The 20,364-nt window shown below is 34.2% G+C and overlaps 1 protein-coding gene across 8 annotated transcripts in view; it reads right to left on the bottom strand.

Moving 5' to 3' along the window:
- Positions 1-20,364, bottom strand: part of USP9X (ubiquitin specific peptidase 9 X-linked) — a 139,378-nt gene that overhangs the window by 76,781 nt on the left and 42,233 nt on the right. For all 8 annotated transcript variants that reach the window (XM_020285131.2, XM_020285134.2, XM_020285133.2 and 5 more), the window contains exons 4-13: positions 18,989-19,068; positions 16,518-16,630; positions 14,831-15,049; positions 11,737-11,852; positions 11,285-11,536; positions 11,070-11,208; positions 8,525-8,677; positions 7,474-7,578; positions 2,431-2,637; positions 193-329 (exon numbers count right to left, since the gene is read on the bottom strand). In XM_020285131.2, the coding sequence (XP_020140720.1) occupies positions 193-329; positions 2,431-2,637; positions 7,474-7,578; positions 8,525-8,677; positions 11,070-11,208; positions 11,285-11,536; positions 11,737-11,852; positions 14,831-15,049; positions 16,518-16,630; positions 18,989-19,068 (1,521 nt within the window). The remainder of the gene's footprint in view (positions 1-192; positions 330-2,430; positions 2,638-7,473; positions 7,579-8,524; positions 8,678-11,069; positions 11,209-11,284; positions 11,537-11,736; positions 11,853-14,830; positions 15,050-16,517; positions 16,631-18,988; positions 19,069-20,364) is intronic.

Genomic DNA, 20,364 nt, shown 5'->3' with positions numbered 1-20,364 from the left:
TTCCTTATCAGTAAAACAGAGGAGGTATATATTAACAGATTCTTTTCTTTCAAACAAACCCTTCCTAGTCATCTTCTCACCCCACTAATTTTCAGGCTTTAAAATTTGCTTTTACTAATAATTGACATGCTGGGTTTTTTTCCTTTTCAATAAAATACATAAATAAAAATGTTGAAATTTTCTATGTCTTACCTCAAATTTTGAGGTGCTTCACCAAACAAACTACAAATTTCTCTAATTTGTTTCAGTGCGGGAATAACCCATTTGTCATTTGTGCGGAGTTCTTCTATAAAGCGATCTATCCACTGGATCTTTTGTGTGTCACGGTCCTTAAACAAACCATTTCATTGTTTTATATAGATTGATACTTAGGAGAATTCTGCCTTCAAATTATTTTGAAAATTATAAAAGCTTTCTTTTAAGATTAGCATCACAAACATTATGCTATAATTATAATGAGTATTTTTTTTGGAAAAAAAAAAAAGCTTTAAATACATTCACATTTACTACCAAAACTCCAAAAAACTAATAAGCACTACAATAAAATCTCAGTATTACATGGACTCAAATATATCTATACAAAAGCACAGATCCTATGTTTTAGGCACAGTGACAGAAAGTTTGATTTTAAAAGTTTGCCAAAGGTAGGTACTGAGTTTTATCCAATGTTTTGAGAGAGTCCACCATATCATAAAAGCTATACTTAGCATGTAACACCCCAATTGTTACACTGAAAATTTATATTATACCAAGAAAATAATGGTACAGCCACTAAGTCAGTCTAAAAACAATTACCAAAATCAAAATAAAGACATATCCACATATATACAAGGAGAGAAAAGGGATAGAGACAGGCACAAGCAGTTAAAAATTAAAAATATTATAAACTCAAAAATTATTTCAATTATGGTATTTTACTTCTCAAACCTTATATATGTCACTCCTTCCCAAGTCAACAGTAACCAGAAGTGCAGGTTTGTGTACCTAACAATTGTGTAAGTTTGGATTATCTTACTTTTTCCATGTATGTTTTTAAAACACCTAATGTTTGGGGTTATTTTTATAATATTCCTTTTTTGGTAACAAAATTATGATGATACTCTAAGTGTTATGCATTAAACATTTTTTTTGCATCAGTAAAAGTCTTTCTGAATCTATTGATCATTTTAATGGCTACATAATACAAAACTACTAGTAATCATTCAGGAGGCTTCCAAGAGTTCATGCCTATAGATACCAATGAAAGTCCTTGGGTGTACCTCTGTGTGTCTTTTCCAACCACTTCTAAGAAATTTCTAGAAGCAGAATTATTGGGTTTAATAGTGTGTATATTTTTAAGGCCATGAAAACATTTGTACATTATCAAATGTATCATGCTCTTGAAAGCAGGCTGTTTTGTTTCATTTTTTTGACAAGTGGAGGACACGAGGTGGGAGTTGGAGACCAACTTAAAAATATTTTTTTCCCAAACAAATGAAAGTTAAAGTTGAAAAAGGCAACACTCTACTACAGAGTCAGTGAAACCTAGTAACTATTTATGAATGTGCCAGGCACTGATACTAATAGCTAATTAAAAAAGAAGCTACCAGTTAAATCCTTGATAGCAAATATACTACTTCAACTCAAGATTCCTCATAAGGCCTCTAAGTTTAATGAAATAATTTGAACCCAAGGCCCTTATTACTATTTAATAAGCTAAATACTTAATGAACTGTCACAAGCAAGCATTAGATACAACTACTTGAGCTTCTTTTCCTAGCTCTTACCTTAATAGTTCATTAGTGTAGCAAATATAGGGCTTCCCCAAAGTCACCATACATAGGAAAAAAGGAAAATTATAGCTAAATATACCTTTATTTACAAAATAGTTTACAAAATTTTTCCTTTGTATGGAGACTTTTGGGACACCCTGTAGTTTTGGTTAACATGTTGAGAAATTACTCAGCAATGGTCATTTTTATCATGTGTAAAAAATATGCACACTGTAAGTTAAAATGCAGGGAAGTAGTTGTATGATTTGCTCATTTGAAGGCCCTACATGTTTTAGTAATTAGGAAATTCTATTAATTTTCATTAACTTCTCTGTGAGCAAAGAAAACCTAATTTCTCTTATCTCTAAAGTCCCCAAATGAGCTTTAATATTTTATTATCTATTTGCAATTGGTATTTCAGAACCATACATTTCAAAATAATACCATTATATAACCTGTTTTTGTTTAAACTTTCTCCCAAGGAGACTAAAATGCTTTTCAGATATTTCACAAAACCCTGTTTTAGAGACCTAAGTAAAGGAAGGCAGACTTATACGAAACAAAGCCAGTCAATTCTTGAAGATCATTTAAAAAATAAACTGGAACTATCCTGTAACTGAGCCATTCTATCTGTGAAGGAGAATGGTTACAAAAAGTGAGCAAAGCAGCACATCCTTACCTGGGAACAACTATAATCTAGGATTTTTATGTGGGCACTGAGAGCCAGGTCCATGATATCTACAGGTACATCATCACTGTGGGCCAGATTCCACAGAAGGTTCAATACTTTGTGTGCCATCACACCATCTTTATCATCTTCTGCAAGACGACGTATCAGCTCAAGTAGCTTTTCACGTTGCTTTTTACTTGCATTTGTCCAACTGGCCTAGAAAAAAAAACAAGTGACATGAAAACAGCACATATTTGGTCATTACTTCTTATGTGACACCAGGTTAACTATATTCAATTCATCAGAAAAACAGCATAGGTGAGCACAGAATTATTCAAGTGACATCTGAAAAATAACAGTACTTATACAGTAGAATTAAACTCCGGGAGAAAATAAAAACTATTTAAATAGCTTAGACCAGGGTTTCCCAACTTCAGTATTACTGACATTTTGGGCTGGAAACTTCTTTGTTGGCTGTCCAGTGCATCACAGGATATTCAGTGGCATCCTTGGCCTCTACCCAGGAAAAGCCAGTAGCAACTCCTCCTTCCAGTTGTGACAACTGAAAATGTCTCTGAACATTGCCAAATATCTCTGAGGGACAGAATCATCCCTCGCTGATATGCTTTAGATTCAGTCTGTTTCTTGTGACTTAAGCTGACTACACAGTGATGCACATTATACATTTCAAAATGGAGTCTGTGACATGTTATTAACCAAGAAAAATAAAAATAATCTCTAACAAATAGTAATGACACAATGTTATTTTGATTTAGAAGATGACACAATACGCACTTAAAAACTCTAAAATAAATTTAAAGAAAAACAACCAAACCTCTAAAAATGGTGTTTTAGTACGACATGGTTATCACAACTTGGGGAGTGTTACTGGTGGCATTTAGTGAGTAGAGGATACGGACACTGTTAAAACAATATGGAAAAAGCTTTATACAATATGTATAAAGTTTCTGCTATGGTTTGAATGTACCCTCCAAAACTCATGTTGAAATTTAACTGCCATGTGACAGTATTAAGAGGCAATTAGGTCATGAGGACTTTGCCTTCATGAACAGAATAATGCCATTATTGGAGTGGGTTCCTGATAAAAGGAAAGTTTGGCCCCACTTCTGTCTCATGTGCACGCTTCCCCACCATGTGATACCTTCTACCATGGGATGACCCTTGCCAGATGCCAATGCAATGCTTATGGACTTCCCAGCCTCCAGAACCATGAGCTAAATGAACTTCTGGTCTTTATAAATTTCCCAGTCTGTGGTATTATATTATAGCAGCAGAAATGGACTAAGTTTTTAATCAACATTTACTGGAAAATAGGCTGAAATGAACCTCAGGTCAAACAGTATAAGAACGATTAGATAACATCCTTTCAATGGAATTATTACACAGACATTTATAATGATAAATATGGTATGTCTTCAAAGACTTGAATGCATGTTTCTAATCCTAGCCTGTTCAAAACAGCAAAGGGAATATGAAAACCACTAATACTATAAGACTGAAATATTAGATTACACTACAATTAAGAATATCTGGCAAAAAAAAATAAATAAAAAATAAAAAAAAAGAATATCTGGCTAACATTATAAGATGAGAAACAACTAGGTATTCCTCCTCAAGGAAGAACTAGTCACCACTTACGTGTACTCTATTAAAGGAAAAAGAAAAGCTTCTATATGAAACTATTGATATACACCAAGTCAACAGTTTCTTCAACTGATTGTAAGGAGAGAAAAAGGACAGAGAGAAACTAGTTTCAAAGCGATGTAAAAGACATATGCAACCAATTACAATGTATAGAACATCCCAGGATCCTGATTTAAACACACCTCTAAAATAAAGTATGATCTGAGGCAACTGGAAGTTTTAACACTATTTGATGATATTAAGGAATTATTAGATAATGGTATTGTGAACTTTCTCATGTACTCATCTTTTAGAGATTCAGACTTAATTAATTATATATGAAAAGGAGAAATTAAGAACATATGTTCATCCAAAGCAACCATAAAGTAAGTAAAAAAGATAGCCACAAACTAGGAGAAATTATTTGTAACTCCTGAACTGATGAGGACTAGCACATTCAAATATGTGAAAAACTTCTACAAATTAGTAAGAAAAAAATACAAACAATGCCATAGGGGGAGAAAAATAGGTAAAAAACTTGAACAGCCATTCACAAAAAAATAAAGAAAAATAGCTCAAAAATATATGAAAAGATGTTCAATCTCATTATCAATCAAGGATATTAAAAACTAGGTCAGACACCGTGGCTCACACCTGTAATCCCAGCACTCTGGGAAGCTGAAGTGGGAGGACTGCTTAAGGCCAGAAGTTCGAGGCTACAGTGAGCTATGACTGAGCCACTGTACTCCAACTTGGGCAACAAAGTGAGACCATGTCTCTTAAAAAACAAAAAACTAACACCATGGTGAGGTTAACATTTCGCACCTTATGTAGATTGTCAAAAATTAGTAATCTTGACAAAAACAAGTGCTGGCAAGGATATGAAACTCTTGATGAGATTGTAAATTGATATAATCAGTTTAGAAAATAAAGACTTAGAACTCAAACATTTAAAAACTAGACTCTAGACCAAGTACATAAAGCAAAATCTAACTAAGAAAGTTGGGATCATTTGGCTGTAATCTGTAAAGAACTACAAAAATACTCAGAGACTTCATGCTTCCTTTTTAAAAATCATCTTTAGTAGAAACTTTCAAGACACAATCCGTAAGATTGGTAGATTTACCAACACTTCAAAAAAAAAAAAAAAGCATTTGTTAGGCCAGGCAGGGTGGCTCACACCTATAATCCCAGCACTTTGAGGAGATCGAGCCAGGAGGATCACTTGAACCCAGGAGTTTGAGACCAGCCTGAGCAACATAGCAACATCCTGTCTCTACAAAAATTTAAAAAAGAAAAAAAATTAGCTGGGCATGGTGGCGTGAGCCTTATAGTGCTAGCTACTTGGGAGTCTGAGGATGTAGTAAGCTATGATTATGCCACTGTACTCCAGCCTGGGCAACAGAGTGAGATCGTGTCTCAACCACAATAACAAAAAAAGACTAGTTACCAAATGACATTGGCTTGATAAACATTTGTTATGCAAAAGGGGGAAAAACATGAAGGAATTATTATTATATTTAGACAATCCTGAGGAGGATCCAGGAGATGTAATAATAATTGATCCCTTTTCTTTCCTTCTCCCATCATGCCGATCCAGTAAATAGTATTTTTTCCCCTTCTATTGTGAAATACACACTTAGAAAGGTGTACACATATGCCATTATTACAGTACATAATGTAAACACCTGTGTAACTATTACCCACATTAAGAATATCACATGGTCAGCAGCACACCCCAGAAGCCAGCTGGGTCCACTTTTCACATTTTATGTTAATGTGATCAAGGTACATGAATTCCTTTCTTCAACTTTCTATTAGACTCACCCATGTGGTTGAATTGCTCTATTTTGCTTTCACTGATCGCTGTGTTCTATTATATGAACATTCCACAATTTATCCATTCTACATGGCAATTTTTTGCTATTACAAATATTTCTGCCACAGTTTATTGAATGTGTATTTGGGTGCACATAAGTCTGAGTTTCTCCCAAGTATATATTCAGAAGTCAAACTGATTAGTCATGACAACTGTACACTTTACTGGAAATACCAAACTATTTTCCAAAGTGATTACAGTAACTTACATTCCCACTAGGAGTCAGTATACTAATTGTTATTTTTTTTTTTTTTTTGAGACAGAGTCTCACTTTTGTTGCCCAGGCTAGAGTGAGTGCCGTGGCGTCAGCCTAGCTCACAGCAACCTCAAACTCCTGGGCTCAAGCGATCCTCCTGCCTCAGCCTCCCAAGTAGCTGGGACTACAGGCATGTGCCACCATGCCCGGCTAATTTTTTTTTTGTATATATATTTTTAGTTGGTCAATTAATTTCTTTCTATTTTTAGTAGAGACGGGGTCTCGCTCAGGATGGTTTTGAACTCCTGACCTCAAGCAATCCGCCCGCCTCGGCCTCCCAGAGTGCTAGGATTACAGGCGTGAGCCACCGCGCCCGGCCTAATTGTTATTTTTAACAAAAAAACTTGGTGATCTAATGATCTATGTTCCTAATCTACAAATTTACTTAACCATTTGAGCTTTTACAAACCCAGCCCTAACAACTTATGAAAGACCCTACACAACATGGCCTTAAAAAACATATGATGGCACCAATGCAGATATGACTGCAGGGGCTCTTGGGCTACATTATGAATTACATTTCCACTGAGTCATGTTTTACCTGTGCATATGACCCCAGAATACCAAGGTATTGGTACTCTCTTCCTATCATCTTACTGTTTATTGCAACCAATCATCCTTCTCTGCAGTCCTACAGTTTGTTTAAACCTATAACCAAAATACAAAACTGCCAGGGGAAAGAAATTCAAAGCAATAACATGAGTTTTGAAGAAAAAAAAAAAACAAAACATTTCTTATTTATAAGGGCTATTAGGTAAACAAACACCAAGTTCTTTTTTTTTTTTTGAGACAGAGTCTCACTTTGTTGCCCAGGCTAGAGTGAGTGCCGTGGCATCAGCCTAGCTCACAGCAATCTCAAACTCCTGGGGCTCAAGCGATCCCGCTGCCTCAGTCTCCCAAGTAGCTGGGACTACAGGTATGCGCCACCATGCCCGGCTAATTTTTTCTATATATATTAGTTGGCCAATTAATTTCTTTCTATTTATAGTAGAGACGGGGTCTCGCTCTTGCTTAGGCTGGTCTCGAACTCCTGAGCTCGAGCAATCTGCCCGCCTTGGCCTCCCAGAGTGGTAGGATTACAGGCATGAGCCACTGCGCCCAACCAAACACCAACTTCTTATTGGAAAAGAAAACAAAGGCCAATTCCTTCACACCAGAGATTGTTTAATGAGATTTCTATTTAAGTTATTTGTTGACTAAGAACAACTCACATATCTAAGGAAACAACTGTATTTAAAATAAAATGGTAATGCTTTACGTTATTAACAATTACCTTAAAACAATCAAAAAGATGATCAAGTTGTTCAGGAGAAAAATCCCATGCCAATTTTGCCAGCAGATCGTGTACATTCTTCACAATGGCTTCATGTTTCCCTGCCTATTAAAAAACAAAAACAAAGTCTTAGCACACTAGAAATTTGAATAAGCAGTGTATATTGTTTACTAACAACTATTAATAAAGTATCCTCATCTCTTTCAATTAACTGTGGTAACGTAAGAAAATTTCTAACATTATAACTGCTTTAGAACTTTCATTCAAAACCTGGCAACTCAATTTCTTGATATACACAGCTAATGTGTACTTTGGCAATGCACACAAACATTCATTACAGTTCACTGAATTTAATATGCCAATTTTAATATTGTATGCAGGAGAAAAATAAGGCACACTAATGGTACTGTTTCAAAACTGGAACCATAAGCACTCAAAGGCAAAACTATTTTCTTGGTTTCTGTAGACTTGGGGGGGGGACCCCAAAGCCTTACAACCTAGAACTCAACAATGCTTCCCCAGGCAATCCATAAGTAAGAAAACTGTCATTAAGATAATCAAAGAAATTATACAGTTTCCAGCTCTGAAACTAAATAGGTTATTAATCCTTGTGAAAGTTATAAATCCTTTGGAATTATATATTTTGTATATATAATTAATTATAGGTCTTTATAAATAATCAAATGACTTAACTTTCCTGACATTGAAGGTTTCTTCTATTAAGTCTATGAAGAAACCAATTATAGATGTCTTATACTCTTTCAAATAGACATTGCTTATTATTTTTTACTGTTTGCCTCTTATTTAAAACCATCTACAAATTGCCAACCTTTACCAAATACAGTAGATAACAGAATATTTTTATTTTTAAAATATTACTACTGGCTATTTCAAAAAGATTACTGGCAGGATTTCTGTAAATATAACAAGCATTTAAATGTACTAAAAGTCAATAGAAGCCTGCCTCCCATTTCATAATAGCTACTGTATTTCTTCAGTTTTTAGTATCTTTCTTTTAAAAACTAAATAATCACCATCTTAAATTCCTTACCTGTGCTGCCCAGATATTATCAAGATCCTGTAAGGTCAGAGCTTTTTCCTTGATGACAAAGCGAAGAATCTTCTCCAGCTTTTCTACATACTGTGGTTGATGCAGACTATCTCGCAAGACTATAGATAAGATATTGTTCTGCTGTATCCATTCCTAAATTTAATTCAAAAACTTGTTTAAAAGCAGGAAGACACAGGTTTTTTTATTAAAAAAAAATTCACAGGCCGGGCGCGGTGGCTCACGCCTGTAATCCTAGCTCTCTGGGAGGCCGAGGCGGGCGGATTGCTCGAGGTCAGGAGTTCGAAACCAGCCTGAGCAAGAGCGAGACCCCGTCTCTACTATAAAATAGAAAGAAATTAATTGGCCAACTAATATATACAAAAAATTAGCTGGGCATGGTGGCACATGCCTGTAGTCCCAGCTACTTGGGAGGCTGAGGCAGGAGGATCCCTTGAGCCCAGTAGTTTGAGGTTGCTGTGAGCTAGGCTGACGCCACGGCACTCACTCTAGCCTGGGCAACAAAGCGAGACTCTGTCTCAAAAAAAAAAAAAAAAAAAAATTCACATTACTAAACAATGTAAATAGGAATTCAAAAACACATTTACAAAATATACTAATATGATTATGCATTGTTTTAATGGAAAAGTATGAGAAAAATCATAATCTCATAGCACTTTAATTTTGCACATATAGAAATGCTCCCATAAATTATAAATACTGAAATCACTAAAAAGATCCTATACCCCAGCATTTATTCAGAAAATTATTTAAGTATAATAATCACCATGGTTTTGGGGGGAGGGATACAGGACCAATTTTAGAATCTTTTGATCCTTTATACCAGTTCTGCCACAGAATTATGTTGTGACCTTGGGTAAAAAGGCACTCTTTATTTTTGCCTTTATTTATTACCCGATTACCAAGTGCTAGCTAGACATTATTACTGCTTATCCATTAGCTCTTTAATCTTCCAAACAATCCTAGTAAAGGATTATCCTATTACAGAAAAGTAAACAGGGTCGTAGTTGTTGGAACTGGAATCTAATCAATTCTGCATGCTGCCACAGTCTGTTTCTATAACACAATGTCCAGATGCTTAACTAGCACTTATTTAATATCTATAGCACTAAAGTGCTAGCACATGATACAAAAAAGTAGTAATACACACTGTATGATTTTAAAGTATTCTGCTTGAAAATACAAAGTAGTTAGGCCCAAAACGTGAAAGAGAAGTATACTTCTCTGCTAATAAAGAGTCAGCTTTTTACTTCTAATCTGTTGCAGATATTTTTTGTAAAATACAGTAAAAATACAGCAATGCCAAATTGTGACAAGTTTCTGAACAATTAATGCCATTTTCTGTACTATGTAGGACTGGTAACAGTTCAAGAACCAGCACCAGTCCTCAGATCATAGTTTGAGTAGCTTCTATGCTGGACTTTCCACAAGGCAGACAGGCACATCACATGGGCAAAACCAGATGTCTGCCACCTGACCCCCTAACACCAGGGCCAATGTCTAAGCCTTCTCCACATACCTATTACCACACTCTAATCACTGTCTCTTCTATTAAACTGAAGACTCCTTGAAGGCAAGGACAGTTCTTCTACAGGTATCTCCCCAGTAGTGTCATAGAGTCAATCAAAAAATATTGGTTCCATAACTTAAATGTCACGCTTATCCATTTAAAAACTATAATGTATGCTAAATATCTAAGGTAAAAAGTTTCCTAAAATTTCAATGTCAAAATGATGTAAGTGCTTTAAAACTGAAATTTTCAAAATCGTGACAAACACATTAATTTGTATAGATCTTACTGCAGTAATTTTATTTCCCATTTAAAACCTCTAATTGGCAATGGTCAAACAGGCCATTTCATTCTTTAGGTACCAGACACTATCTGATCCATTCCCCAGATCACTTCTATCTACAACATTTCAACCAACTCCCCACCCCTCAACAAGGTAATGATTACTTTGGAATATCACATTCAACAATAAGTTTATCAAAGATGTGCTAAGCTATCCATATTACAATCAAATAACTATGTTATTACAAAAAGTTCTCAGGATTAAGAGTCATAAATCAAAACACTTCCCAATTTCAGGGTTTACTTTAAAATCTTATTACTAATTTTAACTAGAGCTATTCTAAATTTTGTATTAAGTAGGTTCTAATACTTTTTTTTTTTTTGAGACAGAGTCTCACTTTGTTGCCTAGGCTAGAGTGAGTGCCGTGGCGTCAGCCTAGCTCACAGCAATCTCAAACTCCTGGGCTCAAGCGATCTTCTGCCTCAGCCTCCCAAGTAGCTGGGACTACAGGCATGCGCCACCATGCCTGGCTAATTTTTTCTATATATATTAGTTGGCCAATTAATTTCTTTCTATTTATAGTAGAGACGGGGGTCTCGCTCTTGCTCAGGCTGGTTTCAAACTCCTGACCTCGAGCAATCCGCCTGCCTTGGCCTCCCAGAGAACTAGGATTACAGGCATGAGCCACCACGCCCAGCCAATTCTAACTCTTAAAAAAAAAAGAAAAGACTTACTGCCATTCGTTCAGCTGTGAGCCACTCTTCCTCCTCAGGATTACCATGTCGATGGGTATAGTATGACACACTAGATATCACCTTATTAACTTCATTCAGTGCATTCATCTTCCCATTGAAAGAAGAAATTTGCAATAATCTGTAAGAAAAATTCAGTGGTAAGTATGATTCTAAAAATTCACATAAATAATTATTTCAAGAGAAAAGTATCTTACCTAAGTATCATTTTTAACCTAAATATTTCTAAGTTTTTTACAGTTTCTTCTTGTCCTGGAACCCTTGAAGCTAAATTTTTCAAAGACTTAATAATCATTGAAAGAGCATCATTTTTGGCTTCATTCTTTGCTTCTTTTTTCAGTTCTTCATCAGTTAAGTTTTCTAAAAACTGTGGAACCATTTCTATTATTGGAAGAAAGTACTTTTTCACTGTATGAAGAGTGAGAAACTCATAGCATTGTCCAAATGGTCTGAAATAAGAAAATACAAAACTCCTGTAATACTTAATTTCTTAAAATCAATTAGGACTAAATTATCAGATCACATTACTTTTAAAAACCCAAGTAATAAGTTTAAGAAGAAATCACACTTGAAAAACTGAATTTTTATCAAACAAATAAAATAGCAATTTCTATAGTGTACTGAACATTGAATTTAAAATGTAACTTACTTAATAAGGGCTGCAATTATTTGAACATTTAATGCTGATCCATTAATAAAACGATCATGCAAAATCTGGAACCCATTTAAAGTGCCAAATTTGTTGAGAAGATCCACTAGCCAACCCTGCAACATAATTAATGAAAAAAGTTAACTTTAATACTTCTAGGGGGAAAAAAGTACTATCTTGATTGAAACATACTAAAAACAGTAAATTCAATAAAACAGCTGGTGAACAGGAATCAGAAGTCATGCTTCTATTCTAAAGCAATGCCACTACATGAGAACAAATACCTCTAATTATCTAAAATTATTTTGTATTAAAATAATTTCAAGGAGGTAAAAAGACTATTGCAAAAAATAAATTAGGAAAATTCGGTAACCTCATAATGAATTCTGAATCCATTTCTTGTTATAGTTGTAAATAATTAAAATTTTCAGATAAATACACTAATCTTAAAGCCTGAACATGAACTGTCAATTATAATAAAAACCCCTGGTATTAATATGTTGTTCCTAACTAGGATATGTTGAATATGTTCTATTCTAACCCTAGAATAGTTAGGAACATAATAGTTTATACTTTTGCTAACCTACAGGAATGCACCCAGTTCTCCTTGTCTTAGAAGTAGCACCATGCAATAGTATGGATTATCTTTCAACCTCCTCTTTAAGAAAAAGCAGTAACTAAAAGTACACTGCAGCTGGAACAGGCAATAGTTGTATAGCTAAAAGCATGTCTATGTGTAAAAACTTGAATTAAAAGGTTATACAGATAAAATAATCAAATATACCTAGGAATTAAGACAACTGTTTATACCTAGCCTTCTGAAAGGCTACATTTTAGGAGCCACTGAGGTAAAAATAAGGGGAGAAGAGGCAATTTCTCTAAGAAGTCTTAAGCAAAAATAATTTCTACAACTTGTAAAAAAAAATGTCCAGGAAAAAGGGGAAATGTTCAATAAATGCTTATATTTTTAATGTTTGTTTAAAGAGAATATATGGTAGCTAATGGTAGTTTTGATATGGTTTTATGAGAATTGAAATTAACTTAATTCTCTAATAAGTCTATTACCATATTTCAATAAGGTCATCATAGTATTTTCCTACCTTTTTATTTGGTCTTAAACGGCTAATTGAAAGCCATTAAAATTCTGAGTAGTTAACTCACCAGATCCCTTTTGACATTCAGCAATTTTAAGAAAGTACATGCTCATTATGTAATACATTTTTATTCCTTCAGTAACTGGGATGAGAATATTGGGCCCATAGATATACTCATTATGTTTTTATAATATATAAAATAGCATGTGTGCACACAGTAAAGAACAAGTCTACAGTTAATCTTTCCATATTTCTTCTGGTGCAATATTTGTTTAGACAATTAGGAATACTCAGAGTACTTCACATTGAGGTATAGTTAATAGACTAGCTTTAGCAGCTTCAAATTAAGAACCTTCATTATCTGTCTCAAAGTCATGAAGACTGGCAGAGAAAGACCAGCCACTCTAGAAAAATTCAAAATGACCACATAGCCTAGAATTTGCCAGTCTTCAAATGTAGTTTTACCTGTATTATATTTCATTATATCATGGTGTCTGCATCCACCTAGGGTCATGGTTGAAAATTATGCCAAATATTTTTAATCAATTTTTTAAAAGCTTATAGAAGACTTGCTTAGCAATACAATAAAACAAAATTTTCTCTGATTTCAGTAGGAAATTAATGAGTAGGCAACTCCATTGAGTATGCTTCTTCTTGATTCACAAACAAAATTTGGGCTATACTTTTAAAAACTATATTCTCAAAGGCTCTGAAAGACTAAGTACCCTTACGGTTGCCATATTTTATAAGTTTAACAGCAAGAAGAACTAGGCTTCAAAGATATAAAAATATCTTCAGCCAGCAGTCATCTGAAAAATCTGTATTGAGCCATGTTAAATCAAGTTGTTACTCATGAGTCTCTTTAAGTTATAGATTATTATTGACACACAAAGCAACAAATAAAGTAAATTTTAAAAAGGCAAGATGGGTATAGACAAAAATTTTGATTTTGAAGATTGCCATTATTTAGATATTAATATGATCTACTAAAGCAAAAATAAGCCATCTAGTGGTAACAATATGAACTGAGAAATACCAGAAAATCTCAGCTCTAAGTTTAATACATTTTGATGATTTCAGTTTCTAACAGAATAAATCAAGCATTGTATATATGACTTCAAATTTTTCTGGCTGGTTAGAAAAAGGAAAATTAAAAAAAAAAAAGAAAAAGGAAAATTTTTATAAGACCCACAAGACTAAAAATGTCTCCCCAAATTCTGAAATTTAAAAGCTATGTAGTTCAATACTTATTAAAATAAGCATAATTTAGGGGTACATTTTTTAAAATGTATGGTGTGTTTACATTGATATAGAAAACTTACATTTATGTTTAGAATACACATATTTAAGTGAAATTTGAAAGATATACTATTTTGCTTTCATTTACAGTTCCTGTAATTTTACTTTCATAAATGTAGTATTAGGCATTTTTAGGACATACTTGATTTTGGAGTCAAAATCCTATGTTAACAATGATCATGACCTTGTAACTCAACACTAGAGTTCCTGGTCAAAGGAAAAGTACAGTCTGTTTCATACTAAACCAAATTATAACTATTTCCCAAGAGGTTGGGCAGGAGACAGTGGGAACTGACTATACATGGAGAAAGTTAAAAAAAATTATACATATATATATACACACACACACACACACATATATATGTATATATATATACACACACACACACACACAGCCATAAGCACTGAATTAAAATGACATGGAAAAAGGCTCCCATTTCTAAATATTTTCATTTAAAGTCTGAAAGCCAATTTAATTGTCAGACTTTAAATATTTAAACACAGAAAAACTTAACAGTAGAAACAAAACAAAACAGCTTTGGTACAAAATAAAGAATCCAAAACCAGAAATAAGGCAAAATCCCTTTAACAGTAATATGAAATTACTCTTCTCCCTTGTTAGGAGGTTCAGATCATGGCAGGTTCTGTGGCAGAGCAAAACAGTTGTAATATATAATTTTGAAGATAACAAACCAACACACTTTTGGTGATCGAGGGTCTGGAGAACGAGCAAAGAGTTCATCTTCAGGTAACTGAACATTTGTGGATACTGATTCACATGGACGTGTACCATTGTAGATATGGAATTTGCAATGAGGATTTAAGGCCATGGCAAGAAGTTCTAGAAGTGGAAACCAGTCTTCGGACAACTTGGCCACACATAGCTCCACCAGGCGATGAGTATTGTTAATAATACATCTCTGTTATAAGGGGAAAAGGTGATTTAAGATCAAAACAATCTAGTTTCAAATAGAACTATGTTCCCATCTTAATTAGTCATATCCTAATTAATAATGATCTTTCAATTTTTCTATACTAATCATTTGAATTATATTGATTCACTAATAGGGGGATCAAAATGATTATCAAAAGACAAATTAGGCCTGTAATCCTAGCACTTTGGGAGGCCGAGGCGGGCGGATTGCTCAAGGTCAGGAGTTCAGAACCAGCCTGAGCGAGACCCCGTCTCTACCAAAAATAGAAATAAATTAATTGACCAACTAAAAATATATATACAAAAAATTAGCCGGGCATGGTGGCGCATGCCTGTAGTCCCAGCTACTCAAGAGGCTGAGGCAGTAGGATCGCTTAGCCCCAGAGATTGAGGTTGCTGTGAGCCAGGATGACGCCACGGCACTCACTCTAGCCTGGGCAACAAAGTGAGACTCTGTCTCAAAAAAAAAAAAAAAAAAAAAAAAGACAAATTAGCATTTATTTACTTCATAATTTATATGGTATGGCTTACAAAATGAAATAGGCACCGTATTTATCTATGCCTGCTCTATGTCCAAAGATGGCAAATTACTTTTTTTGCCTCTTCAGAATTTGTATACTAGAGGTAGTAATTCTAAAATCTTAACAATAGTTCAATTATCCAGGATGGAGTAGATATGCTATCTAAACCTCAATGCAAAACTCTGACACTACTTCCTAAAGTTTGCATTTTTAAACCTATAAAATTACATACCAAATCAGAAGATGCTAAGATTGTTACGCTATGGTCATATTTGGGAAATCGTTTGTAGACCACAAAAATAGTTTCTTTACAACTTATGATCATTTCCATAGTATAAACAAGGAACAGAGAGTAATTACAGAATGGTATCAGTCTAAGACACATGTTTTTACTTTAAGATCTCTGGAATCCGATTCTATCGTATAATCAATGAATGAATTACTATTTTCCTAAACTGAAGGTGTAGAAAGGATTTGTGTTTGCCTCTGGTAGTCACTTGGGGACACTACCATCCTGAGACCACTTTAAATTCTCATTTACCTCTACACTAACCCTTTGTTGTCCTAGATATATGAGATTCTCCATCTTAGGTGTTTTTCCTTCCTTAATGGTCCATAAAATAGTGGTACATCTTACAATGGATAGCATATTTTCAATGAAGTGGTGTGACTTGCCTAGGTCACAGGCCACTTGAGAACCCAGGAGATAGATTAAAAACCAAGGTTTTCTAACTCCAAGTCCCGTGTTCATTCTAAATGACCATGTTGCCTTCAACAGAGACCATAATTTACAAAAATTATTTTTTGAAGTTTCTCATTTTTAGACCCTTTAGTTAATGGACCAAATATATACCCAAATATACTTACACACACACCCCACCCATAGGATTCACTATGTAAATCTGATTTTTTAAAGTCAAATGCAAGACTCACATGAATTTCAAACTTCCAGCCACTCACTGCTTCATCTGTAAGGATTTTAGTGAATGATATTGTTAGCCCATCTCGAAAAAATCGCTGACATGCTTCACTTTTAACATCAAGGCCTAAGAAAGAAAAGGGGAGAAAAATCAGTGTAAACTAATATTTCTCTGATTGTCTTACAATGTCCAATATATGATAAAAGTTAATAAATAATTGGAAACTGTTCACTGACAGCTAAACAAATGCAGAATAGCTTTGGAAAAAAACGGAATTATAATAACAGGTCAAAAAGGTAACTTGATTCAGAAAGAATCATCTTCAATAATTTTTAAAAATACTTAATTGTATAAAAGTACATTAAACCTAGTAACATTAAGACTAACTAAAAATTTTACAAATTATGACACTAGACCTCAAACACAAAATGGTCACCAATATCATGTGATAGGTAGAGAATCTAAATACTTCATAATATTTTACTCCCTAAAAATAAGCCTTAAAACATAAAAATAGGAGCCAGGCGTGGTGGCTCACGCCTGTAATCCTAGCACTCTCGGAGGCCGAGGCGGGAGGATCGCTCAAGCTCAGTAGTTCGAAACCAGGCTGAGCAAGAGTAAGACCCCATCTCTACTAAAAATAGAAATTAATTGGCCAACTAAAAATATATAGGAAAAAAAAAATTAGCTGGGCATGGTGGCACATGCCTATACTGCCAGCTACTCGGGAGTTTAAGGCAGGATCACCTGAGCCCAGGAGTTTGAGGTTGCTGGGAGCTAGGCTGACGCCATGGCGCTCTAGTCGGGGCAACAGAGTAAGACTCTGTCTCAGATCAAAAAAAAAAAAAAAAAAAAAAAAGGTAAAAGTATTGTATAACTATTTTAAAAATCTTCTGTTCATAAATCAATTTAGCAATGTTCTTATACTATAAATGTTTGATCAAATAAGATGAATTCTGTCTTGTCTTCCCTATTAGTCCCTTTTAACGTCTCAGTATCTGATTCTTTACATTTTTGCTTAGTTTCACATTTCAAAAAGGCAACAAAACCATGTACCTCCAAACACAAAGAATATCCTTTTGTCTTAATGACAAAACAAAAAACTATTCAATTTGTATAGATATTATTGGATTCTGATTGTACAAGAGATGACATTTAAACTTTAAAACATTTGAACGTAGTCTAAAATAACTATTGTCTCAGAAAATATAGGGGAAGGAGGGATACACATCCATAGAATGTCAATGCTATTAAATGAAATACCATTCTCTATTTTTACTTATCATTTTACAGTCACAACTTAACATGCCTAGCACAAAATTTTCACAAATTTGCTGAATTGGTGAATAAATGTGTAAATGAACAAAAGAAACTGGAGTGATGGAAAATAACTGTAAACTGATAATTATTTTCATAGTTTATTAGATATTTTTACAAGATTAATAAGGCATAAGGACATGTTCTTTAAACAAAAGAATTATTGTAAGATAAATGAAATTTTCCCTTGACACAGAGTGAGACAGACTTACGTAAGGTACTAAACATGTTAATTTTGACAATCAATTTCAATTGTGATAGTGCCTATTAGTTCGACACATCCAGGGCTAGCCTATTTCTGAAAATGAAATGTTACTGCTTTTTACTTTAATCTCCAATGCCTTAAAAAATGAATTGACAGTTATTACAACAGTTGTTCTCTGCTAAGGAGTCAACTGCACCTAAAGTAGACCAAAATCATTGAAAAGAAAAAAAACATTAATTCCAATATTAAGCTTTACTTCTGGATAACTGAGTAAAACCACCAGATTTCTTTTTTATGGCTTAAAAAAACATTAGCCTTATCTTTCAAGTATTCTGTTTAGAGAAAAATCATAGTTTTGTTTATCAACAAAAACAATCGTGTACGCTAGACAGTTCATTTTTAAAACACATTATTAACGAAATGGTAATTTTCATCTAAAGTGATGATAGATGAAGATTCTACTAGGCACAAAGATCCACATGTCCTGCTTCACTGTCATTTCAATCAAGCAGTCAAAGGGCAAGTATAAATATTTGTAGATTTACATAGAACATATGGCTCAAGGTAAATATCAAAGGAGGGAAGGAAAGGGCAGATATATCTGAGGTCCACCCATCACCTAATAAAGCACTTACTTGTAAAATATTCTTTCATGTATATTATTTTCTGTAACAGATCAGACCCTAGGTTAAAAATGTTTTTTGACCCTTGAGTGACAACTCCTTTGCAAATGTGACTAAACAATGGATCTGCTTCTTAGAAATATGAATAAACTTTATGTCTAACTTCAGAGAGTTCACAAAAACCCTTGAAAGCTGTCCTAAGGATATCAGCCCTGCTTGTAAGCCATAGAAAGTGTTTATAATGGAGGAAACAAACCCCACTTCATCTACTTCAGAGATAAAGTGAAAGTATATCTAGCAGCATACATTATGGAAAGCATCAACAACTTCTAAGCTTACCTTTTTTACTAAGATCAATAGCAGCTTCTAAAAGCACTTCTAATTCCCCTTTCGGCAAAACTGGAACCACCCATCGAGGCCTAAGAGTTTTAATAAAATAAAAAGATGCTTACTGGTTGTGCACTGAAAGAAGGACTATAAGTGAGTTACTGATAATTATAATTACTCACCTGTACGAAAATATTAAATACTAATATTAAAACATCATCAAAATATTAAAACAAGGTTGGCAGAATATCTGTTTTGTGGGTCTAAGCACCATCTGTTGTCTCTACAAACAGAATTTTTAAAAAATACTATCTAAAGATACAGAAATGAGAGGGAAGAAAAAATTATTTTAATAACTAAGAATATAAAACTATTATAATAATCAAATATTAATTAGATGTCACGGATACTTATTGTTAAAGTTCATGGGAAAGTGATCTTTCGGGATTCAGATTAAAGGAGAGACTAAGACGAACCTCTTAGTTGTCTTGAATTTCCTCACAAAGTAGTAAAAACTTAGGAAGCAAAGGACTGATTTCTGCCTCATTTCGTCATAATTCATCAACTTTTACTGAAGGGTAAGGGAGCCTTGGGTCTCCAAGTCTCCACAGGTGCCCTCCACACTCAAACAGGATGCAGCAACCACCCAGGTTGGGAACTTTCTCTGGTCCCAGCAGCAGCTCCACAATCTAGGCACTCATTTTTTTTTTTTCTAGCCTTCTTCCTCACCACCACCCAACTCGCCCACTCCTCCCCAGAAGAGTGAGCCTTCTAATCACCCCTTAATCTCTGTACAAAGAGCTGGCAAAATCCCCAAATACCACACCACGTTTTGATAAAGACACTCCATTATCAGTTAACCTATTAGAAACAAATGCATACCACCTTTGTCACTCTTTTTACTTACATTATAAAAACATCATTTGCATTTTTCTTCCCCCGGAGGACTTGCTAATAATATGCAACTTTAGTCCTCTAGTCAGCCTAAAAGTACTTTACCAACAATCACCAACCACCTGACAAAAATAAAAAAGCAATAATACGACCTTTTGCTATTATTTCTGCTCAACTCTATACAATTTTTGTTTGACTATAATTCACTGTACACCATTACTATTGGCCAGAATCACACTTAATATATATATATATATTCAAGAAACAGGGTCTTGCTATGTTGACCAGGCTGGGCTCAAACAATTCTCCTGCCTTAGCTAAGACCACTGCTCCCAGCTTCATATTCTTTTAAATACACCATTAAATATATTAATAGGGAAAACACTCCAGATAAATGAAGAAAGCAATTCACAAAATTATAGTAAGAATCCCATATTAGTAGAAAAATCAATACATATATGATAGTAAACACAAAGATAATCTGGAACAATGTA

This window comes from Microcebus murinus, chromosome X (genome assembly GCF_040939455.1).
Source record: "Microcebus murinus isolate Inina chromosome X, M.murinus_Inina_mat1.0, whole genome shotgun sequence".
NCBI classification, from domain to species: Eukaryota; Metazoa; Chordata; class Mammalia; order Primates; family Cheirogaleidae; genus Microcebus; species Microcebus murinus.
Note: the sequence above shows the minus strand (reverse complement) of the source record. Positions and strands in the feature narration are given on the sequence as shown.